At 33.9% G+C, this 10,494-nt stretch overlaps 1 protein-coding gene across 1 annotated transcript; it reads left to right on the top strand.

The window, feature by feature from the left end:
• The first annotated feature begins 5,400 nt into the window (after positions 1-5,400).
• Positions 5,401-6,423, top strand: LOC121251898 (ethylene-responsive transcription factor 1B). The gene has a single exon (XM_041151312.1). The coding sequence runs from the start codon at positions 5,454-5,456 to the stop codon at positions 6,177-6,179; it is 726 nt and encodes a 241-aa protein (XP_041007246.1). The 5' UTR covers positions 5,401-5,453; the 3' UTR covers positions 6,180-6,423.
• The last annotated feature ends 4,071 nt before the right edge of the window (positions 6,424-10,494 follow it).

Here is a 10,494-nt window from a genome sequence, read left to right as displayed (position 1 = left end):
AAACATTTGATTTGGTCTTTTTATTAAAACAAAAAGTTATATTCTTTGATCCATTCGAGTGACAGCTTGTGGACATGAGTAATTGGACAGATTATAGAGATGAAATAAGATGAGATATTTTGATTTTGTATAACCAAATCAGCTTGCATCCACTTTCTTAAGTTTACTTCTCTCTTCTGAACGGTCATATTATTTTTCTCATCCTAATTTCTCTTATTCCTTGAATTGATCCAAACATCTACAATTTCTTCATTTTTCCTCTATCTCTCCTCCAATCCAAACATGGGTAAAAAATGTGCTTTAGACTTTCATAAGATCCATGTCCATGAATCTAAAAGGTGAAATCTATTATAAAAAGATGTAATATAATATAAAATCAACTTCCATATTCGCCCGATCTGTCACAGTAAGCTAGAAGAGATATAAAAGAGGAAGATACAAAGATGTCTAGGGAACAAGAAGCCAGCCTTTTTTTTATAATCCTATCACATGTTGCTCTCAACTTTTTCAATTGTTTTCTTGATTCTTATATTTGTCTAATCGTATTAACTCTCTTAACAAAGTCTTTATTATGCGGGGCACAATTAGATTTTGTCTCCCAGTCCCAACAAAGTTAATTTTAATTTTTTAAATATTAATTCTTTTTCATATTCATGATTTGGCCTTTGACAATGTATCTTGATTTCATCCCTATCACTTATTTATTATTATTACTTCTCAATATTATTATTACTATTATTATTATTATTATTATTATTATTATTTCTCCACTTATATCTCTGAACAACAGAGTACAACTCGTCAAAACTGGAGTTCAAACTTAACTGTAGAGTTTGTGAAAAAAACTAAAAGAAAGTATGAATAATTCTTTGTTTGCCAAAACCTTCTAGAATGCGCGCACCTTCGGGATTTTCTCCCTTTCCAGCGGCTTGATTAATGCCAAATTTGATATCATAATTAAACTTGAAAAAGAATAGAGTCTATTATTAAAAAATTAATTTTTTTTATGTAAGTTTCATATTTTATTCACTTTGTTTAAAACGATTATATGACGATTACACAATTCACGATTGCAAATATTTTTTCTCATTAAACTTATCCTCAAAGTCCCTTGTCCGTGCAATTGATCATTTACAAATTAGTCTCAACTACGATCGAATTACTCTATCCTTCCTTGTTGTCATGTCACAATAGGTTACTCAAGAAAATCAAGTCTAGTGCCAAACCCCTTTTAACATACATTTCATGTATCCTGCAGACTTTTGCAGAAGAAAGCGGAAAGCTCTTCTCCAACACATTGCTATAGGATTTTAAATCATTTGAAGCTGCCAATTGGTTTCATCTAAATGGAATCAAGATGAGAGGATTTTGAGAATTTATACAATTGTTTTAGGAACAAAAATTATTTTCTTAATTAACAGACATTCACTCTGATTGAAGTTGAAAACATTTTCAAAAAACAAAAATTTTGATATTTGCAAACATGGGTGTAGTTGTTTATGCTAGCATATGCTAATTGACAAGTTAACAATTACTTAGAAGTTGTGGGTCCGAGGGTTCTGTTTATATACTCATTTTTCCTCCTATCCAGCTCGACTTTGTCAAACCCAAAATTTGATCAGAAAGAGATAAAAAAGTAGCCCAAAACACAAGAAGAAGAGACAAATGTGGAATGGATATGAAAAATTATTTTCTCATCATTTCTACACTTCACACATTACACATAATTTTATAATTTTTAATTTTTATCTCTTATCAAATATGTGATATATGGATGATCATGAATAAAAAAATTCAATTAGTTTAGAAAGAATAAACCCAAACAATTGAAAAAAAAATTAAAAAAATTAATAAAAATATATTGCGTAATGTGTGAGGATGATGAGTAGTATAACGTGATAGATATTTGAAGCAAAACACTAATCAAATTAAGAAGAGTATTGCTATTGGCCCATCTAAAATTTAAAATTAAAAAATAAAACACAAAAACATATATTCCAAGTATAAGGACGTTCGAAAATATAAAAGATGAAAATTGAAACTCTAAGTACCCTCTTATACCACTTTTGTATTTGTGTTTTAAATTTCATCTGAGCAGTAAATTTTAGATGAAAAAATAACATTATTCAATTAAGAAAATTGATATATACATAAATCCGACAGCAAGCGTGGAACAGTGTAATTGTGGTAATGAGAAGGCGCAGCAAGGTGTGTTGAGGATGAAAAATAAGACTGAGGTAGGTAGAAAGGGCACGGGTGCATGGGGGAGTGGCCCGTGGGGCATACTAACAGTAACCAAGTGAAACGTGAAAAATCCGTGAACGGACTATGTACCATGAATCTGTAACCATCATGCCTTGCCTAACGACTTAGTCAAAATAATTGTGATTGTTTTGGATTTTTTGGACTTTACAATTTTTTGTTTGTTTCGTTTTTAATATATATATATCCCTAGTTTTCATGGTGTTAGGAGGATTGAGGACTTAGCTGGGTACGTGATGATCATATATATATATATATATCCAAGGACCACCTGCATACGCTATATCATCAGAATTAAATGCAGCTAATTAATTTTAGTTAATATTGGAACAGAAATGACCTCGAACTTTCCTTTTCCTTCTTGTTCTTATATTGTGTATATATTTTAATCTTTCTGTCTCCGTCGTCCTTTATTTCCATTAAAAAAAAAAAAAAAAAAAGACTGTTCGTCCATCTTTAAATTTATATTCTTTGAATCATGTAAAGCAGAAGGTGGGAATTGTAATATTGGTGTTAGTGTTACTCCTGTCTCTTTTCTGTTCTGTTTCTGTTTTCTTTTGGGTTAGATGGTTGTCAAATTTGAAAATTCCCTTGCGTGGAGACCAAGGAGGCAAGGATGAGACCCCAAAAGGGATGCCTGGAAAAAGGACCAATATTAAATTTCTTCATAATCATCGATTTTTTTTTTTTTTTTGGTAAAGGGCACTTTGATGTTTTTGTTGTGCCTTAATTACATTATGGATAGTGATAGAATTATTATATTTTTATTATCTATCTATTATTTATAATGTATTTATTTTTTCAATATTTTTTTTAAAGTATTTTTTTAATATTCTTAATCATTAAAAAAAATTAAAAAATATATAAATTTACTAATAGTCATTTCCTTAATTATTAAATAAAATAAAAAATTAAAAAAATAAATACGAAAATAGTAATAAATGAACAGTAACTCTATCATTTTCCTTACATAATTCGTACTTCTTGGCAATGCAAATGCCTACGAAAAACTAGCTGAAGGAGGAGGAAATCTAGCTATCTTGACCCGGCCCGTAGAAGCCTATTCACCATCCAACTTGCTCCCTTGTAAATTATCATTTGTTAATTATCTATCCATACATAGAGTCGTATGAGCCAAAAATTACATATCAATCCCCCAAACCCCGGGGGCACTATTCGTAGGACTAATGCCTATAATATTTCAGGATGTTGAATTTGACATGAAAATAACATGCAACTACGGACACGGTGATTCGTCAAACTTAATAATTCAATTGGTGTGATCATATCTTTGGCCTCGTAGTACTTCCAATCATTCCATAATTAATGATCGATATTTTATAAGCGAGCATTCGTGACGGATTATTTACGACGAGAATGACTATTTATAACGAAAATATACTCATTTTAACAAGAAATAATCATTTTTATAGAAAATATCTAGCTACAAATAAGTAATTTTTTTTTTAGTGTTATTTCATGACTTGAACATTAAAAGTCGATCTGCAGATTATATTGATAATTCTTATAATGACATAAAATCCTACAATATGAAAAGAGTGTCGCCTCGTCTATACACCAATGCAAAGGAGTTTTAAGTCTCATTCCAAAAGAAATGATTAGAGAGTTCGTCCAATATCCAAAAATAAGTCCGGTCTTCAAACAAATGAAATTACTATTTTTCCACTTGAAGTTAGAGGAAATAAGTAATATAAGCATGGAATATGGAGTAGAAAGTAAATTAGTATGAAAATTCTAAGTTCGATATAAGTTTATTGTCCAATGTCCATACAGAGATACAAATGCATGGTAAAAAGAATTATCCCAAAATGCATGCATGGGATCTTTCCCAGAAGCTACATATGAAACTCTTGAATTTCAAAGATGCCTGGCAAATGGACTCGTGGAGAGAAGAATGGTCACTCTCAGACGATAGTATCCATTGTTTTTGGAGGACTTTCGAACTTGAACAAAAATCTCCTAGTTTTGATTACTTTGGAGTCTTGGACACGTGCATATCGTATTCTCTTGAAGGGGGCCTGTATCTGGACCTTTCAAAACATCAATTTCTAATTCTTATTGAAAGGTAATTGTATTATATATAAGGATAATGATTTTACATTTATGTCACCATCAATATATAAACAAGTCTCGAAGAAAAGTTTGGGTATTTAATTAAATAAGTCACTGTCATTTGCGTGCTACTACGGAGGAAAGTTTTCGTTGATTTGGCAGCAATATGTGATTTTTACCAAGTGATTTCACATGAATCCCATTGATCTCCTGCATGCTAAGGATCAGGAGATCAAGAGACGTATATAATATGGACTATGTAACCATGAAAATGGTTGAAATGTCACCAATAACTATTTATTTCACGAAAATAGATGGCGTTGAAACGCTGTTATTAAAGAAAATGATCACGAGATCCGAGAAGAATGACTTTGAAGAATATTTCAAGAGGTGCGTGACTCCCTAATTGTCAGCAGTAAATTAATTTATAAACATGTTTTAACAGGACATGAAGTGAATGATTTACAACCATTTTAAGGTTCGTGTTTACAAATACGGGACACGAATATTATAGATTTGGCATAAATTAGATGAAATTTCATCTAGTTTTGTGTGGAAAAGAGCTTCAAGATCAAGGCATCGCAAAATTGACCAACCATTTCCATTTTAAGGCCTAAAATACTATTCATCGAAATGCCGCAACGGCCATTCAACTACCGATCGAGCTTAATTGTCCGCACGATCTGAACGAGAACTCAACATCGCTCACGTGGGTGACACGTACACAAGGGTCCCACACAAGCCCTGAAGATAAAAGTGAGATCACAGGCTGACCTCACTGCAAATTGCAGTCCCGAGTTATGACCCAGCCGCCATGATTCAATTGACCCATGTGCCAATTAGCCCATCTGGTGTGCAAACCAAGCAAATTATAATTAGATAAATATCAAACAAATAACTTATAAAAATACTGAAAAGAAATAAACAATTAAATATGGCCACCACATCCTGCTTTACAACTTTTTCCCCTACTTTTCCTATTTCTTTAACAGTTTTACCTTATTACCTTTTTCTTTTATTTTTTACCATTTACTGCCTCAGTCCTTGTATATATAAGTGGGTGAGGTTTCGAACTTTTAGCTAACCACAACATGGGCAATTGAACAATAGGGAGACCCATGTACACAAGCACATTCAAAGACGGAAACTCGTCCCAAAGCTCATTCATTCAAATGGACTCAACAATTTTCCACTCCCCAAATTCTGCTCTCTCACCGGAATCTTCCTTCGGGTCACCGGATTCTTTCTCTTGGGATGGCCTGAATTTCGACCATCCCAATTGTTGTCTTCCTTTCAATGAGAATGACTCGGAAGAAATGTTTCTTTTGGGTATGCTTTCTAAGGCTAATTACCAACAAGCATCAGAAACATACTCGAACCAGATTAAAGAAGAAGAGGTTAGTTCTGTAGAAGAAGAAAACCCCAAGAAGGAGAAGTCCTATAGAGGGGTTCGGAGGCGGCCGTGGGGGAAGTTCGCGGCGGAGATAAGGGATTCTACAAGGCATGGCATAAGGGTATGGTTGGGGACATTTGACAGTGCAGAGGCAGCAGCTTTGGCATATGATCAAGCAGCCTTTTCCATGCGGGGTTCCTCGGCTATACTCAATTTTCCAATTGAGAGAGTCCGGGAATCGCTTAGGGAGATGAACTATGGCTCCTCAGAAGATGGGTGTTCCCCTGTGGTGGCTCTTAAGAGAAAGCACTCCATGAGAAGGAAAATTATAAGCAAGAAAAGTAAACAGAGAGATGTTAGGATAGATAATGTGGTGGTGTTCGAGGATTTAGGTGCAGATTACTTGGAAGAACTGTTGAGTTCGTCTGAGATTGGTAGGAGGCCTGGGTGAGTCAATATCAACCACTTCCCGGCCTCATCTTAATTAACCTTTCCTCCTGTAATCTTCCAGCTGGCCTTATGCTCTTCTTTAAATTTTTATTTCTTTTTATTTCTTTCTTCTTCCAAGATTTCATTGTAATGGTAGGGATCATGATCATGCTCTGAAGTCATTGAAATCTTTATCCTTTTTTTTTTTGCTTTTGTAAAGGTCGAATTGATAAGGAATTTTGTAGTATAAAGCTTGTTAGGCTCAATTATATATGCCTATTATTAAATCATGAGGTGACTAAAAGTCAACCAATATGGCGGAGTGGGGGACAAGCGCACCCGCGCAAAGAACGCAAAGGAACGAGGTATACGGACGATGATGAGGAAGTGCTCACAAGTCACAAGTACTTATCTATTAATCCACTTCACTGCTAAACACATCCTAATCATTTTTGGCAAGTATGTATGTACGTGGTACTTGGTAGCGCCTCATTTTGCAGAAAGTTGTCATGTCCCATGTGTTGAAAATGAGAAGCGCGCGTTCATTATTTGCATCTCATCAGATGAAAGTGTAGTTTCATGCACGCATATATATATATATATATATATATATATATATATATATATATAAGAGCTATCCATCCGCATGAAAAAGAACAATAAAATTTCAATCGATGGCGGGGTTGGTTTCCTGCATTCTTTAACTTGCTTTGAAAGCGGTGGATTAGGATGTATGCGGTGTAGGGTTACTGTTGAAAGTATTAGAAAACAAAGATAATAAATAAATAAATAAATAAATTTGTAAGGAAGATTGGCCGTAATGGAAGAAGACAAAAGCAACTCGGAAGTGGGGCCATACAAAAACTGACTATATTCAGAGAGTTCTTCCGTCGTTCTCGCATGCTCCCAAGTACTCTTTCTTTCTATGATCTGTGTGCTCTCAACTTTGTTCTCTCTACTTCTTTATTAGTCTTTTTCATCATTTCTTTTTTACTTTTTTGTTTTCAGGGAGTTTGAAGAGAAAATCCGTATAAATTAAAATCCAACTCCATTCATTGTGCACGCGGCGCCCTACACGAAGGTTTTTAGGTCTAGTTCTATACTTCCGGCTGATAAGGCATACAAAATTTTTTTAATCTTTTTTATATTAAATCAAACACCTCTAATTCTTGAAAAAAAAATTATATTTCAATTTTTCATCCAATCTTAAAAAATATAATACAACTTTTACAACTTCCAAGAAAAAAAAAAAAAAATCTATTGGAATAACTTTTCAATTTATTTATTTACTTTCATAAACAACAATTTAAAACCATTTTCTGATTTATATTTTTCATTTCCTCGAATCGATAATAGTAGCTGAATTAGGGGGTGTTTTTGGGTCCTTTTCCTCCCCACTAATAGTCTAATTCTACATATTAAAGCTTTTTATTCATTTATTTATTTATTTTTTGATAGGAAATAGACATCATTTCATTCATTTATAAGGAAGTTACATCTGTGACTCAAGGTACAAGCCAACCTAAACTCCTATTGTAAGCTTCTCCGTACACAAATATTATGTGACGGACATTGTCTGAACTTCATAAAACTTTCAAAAGAGAGTATTAATCTCTGTATAAAACAGAGATTAAAAAACAAGCATCCAAACTCCATCCACCAAAAGGGGGAGAAGTATAGAAAAACACTCATCCTCCTGACCGGAGGAGGGAGGAACCCACAATGCTATGCACATAGGTCCAATAGCCTATTTCACTTTATATTTCCTACAAACAAAAACAACAAGTACCAACAAAAAAACACACCGACATTAAGTCGGAAACACAGAAACAGAAACAATAAAACAACCACCAAACATGCAAAAACTGAAAAACAGTAAAGGGAATCGGTGGTGGCGCGTGAATGACACGCGTCACTCTAGGGAGGAGCCAATCGGCCGGTCGAAGCAGTGCCAGTGAACTGGGCCCTAAGCTGCCGCACATGGCACCGACGCAGTGTGATACGCGGTGGCTCGAGAGTACCACGCGTTCTCTGAGATCTGCGCGTGGGTGCGACGTGCCGCTCTGAATGACACCCAAAATGGACGGCTGCAAGATCGACGGGTGAGGGTTCTCCCGGTAGTGCGCGTGTAGGAAAATGGTCATCGGAGAAGTTCAGATCGACTACCCTCCCCTTATTCGGCCGAAAACTTGAAAAAGTAAAAAAATACACAAAATCCGTCGGAGACGACAGTAGAGAGGGAGGAGAGGGAGGGGAAGAGGGAGCCGAAGCTCCCCCTCCCCCCAGCTGTGGTCGGACGAGAGAGTTTTAGAGAGAGAGGGTCTGGCTTTTGAGTTTTAGACAGAGAGGGTCGTAATTATTCATTTATTTATTAAAAGTTGGCATAAATGACAATATTATATGATCAATCAGCTTGAATATTAATTATTCGATCGGGTCCAATTTCAAACCAAAAGAACATTCTAGCTTCCTGGTATTATGAGATTTGTTGGAATAGTACAAGTACTGCAATATATGACTAAATTAGATATTTGAAACTAATTGGTCTATATATAGATTATCTTCGCGTGGCGTCTCGTGTTATCAAAACTAATGTAATATCATTATTTATGTTTTCAAATTCTCCTCTTCCTTCTCTTTTTCAAAGATATACAAATAGTTTTGCACTTTCAATATTCAATCCATCGGTAGTTTCCTCGAAACTGCACAATCATTAATTTAGTCTATATAATTGATAGAAGACTCCAAACCTTCATAATAATGTCGGTAGGTATAAACGGGCTCGACTCCAAACCTTCATATATATATATATATATATATATATATATGTAGTATCATGTCAAGGTTAGAGAATGAAGGGAAGAGAGAAAAGAGCCACATTGATCCAAATAAATTAAAAACCAATTATTAAAAAAACAGAGAATAAAAGATTCAGGTACTGTATTTGGGAGGACATTCTTCATTTTAAAAGTGTTTTCTAATTTGATATTTTTCATGTATATAGAGAAGTCAATGCCTTAGCAGATAGCTTTGCTTTCTTTGATACAATGGGCAATACGGTAATTTTCTTCTCCCTCTATGAATTATCTAAACACATGATTGATATCTTTTCTTTGGATCATTCAGGAACTTTCACGTTGCGTCATTAATTTTATTTTCTCTTGTTCTCAATTGTAATTAGATTTTATTAAGGATTATAGTTTTTTATAGGAGCCTGATTTTGAGATTTCTGTAACCCCCTTGCTCTTTTTTGTATAAGATATTCTTCCTCTATAAGTGATGGATAATCAATAAAATTAGGATTTCATCCTTAATATATATATATATAAATATTCAAGTACTGTATAGACTAAATGTGTCTCACCATACCTGTAAAACTTCATAAAACGTTCTTTAAAATAAGCTTTCAAACAATATTCTTTAATTTCCGCTTGAGGGTGAGAGGATCGAATATGTAATTAAACTTTCGGTGGTTTCAATCTAAAAAAGTCAATGATCTTGATACCATTTCTTTATTAAGTTTTACAGCCAACATTGAATATATAGGGTAATAGATGATAATTTTGTCGCATGCACTTGCTTTTAGAGAGCAACGAAACTGTGGACAGAGACAAAATTTGCGATTTGTTTTATAGAATGATAAAACACTTTTCTTAACAAAAACAAAAATGATCTCATCCTCCAAATTGTCACGTGAATCTTTTATTGTGCTGAATAAAAGTTCAAGGTCAAAGTCCTAGCAGAAACAAATCCGTTGGAAGGTATTGTTTGGTGTAGATTGATGGAACTTAATAATTATTTAGTACTTAACCAATCATTTTAACTTTGATAATTGGGTTTCTTTACCAAATAGTTAATTGAACTTGGTCACCCTAATTTGTAAAGAAGGAACGTATTGAAATCTAAACAAATCTCTGATTAGTGGAACCAACTTGAGAGAGAAAGAGAGAGAAGAGAGAGAGGGGGTAGGTGGAGACTAAATGTTTTTTAATTTTAATCAATAATAATAAGATCTAGTCATTAGGTTTGAATAGAGTTGGACTAACATTGAATGAATTTTTCCTAGAAAGTGAACGATCAAATTCTCTCCATTTCTTTGTTACAATCGACATCGTCCATTTACTTAAATAATATGACATATTCAATGAAGAATTTACTAAATAATCATCAAATTTGTCAAAATAATGGACATAAATTTCATGCTCCGCGAGCATAGCCAGATATTAAGACTTGATGAGCTCTTGAACTCCAATTTACCAAAATATACAGGAGACATTAGGGCAATGCTATATATGGTGGTATAGTGCATGGTCCCTGTTTCACATAAATATAAATAC

The sequence above is a fragment of the Juglans microcarpa x Juglans regia genome, chromosome 1D (assembly GCF_004785595.1).
Source record: "Juglans microcarpa x Juglans regia isolate MS1-56 chromosome 1D, Jm3101_v1.0, whole genome shotgun sequence".
NCBI lineage: Eukaryota > Viridiplantae > Streptophyta > Magnoliopsida > Fagales > Juglandaceae > Juglans > Juglans microcarpa x Juglans regia.
This window is presented reverse-complemented; position numbering and strand designations above follow the sequence as displayed.

What these genes read in the sequence shown, in the direction of transcription:
- LOC121251898 (XM_041151312.1), top strand. Translation starts at nt 5,454, where the DNA reads ATGTACACAAGCACATTCAAAGACGGAAACTCGTCCCAAAGCTCATTC.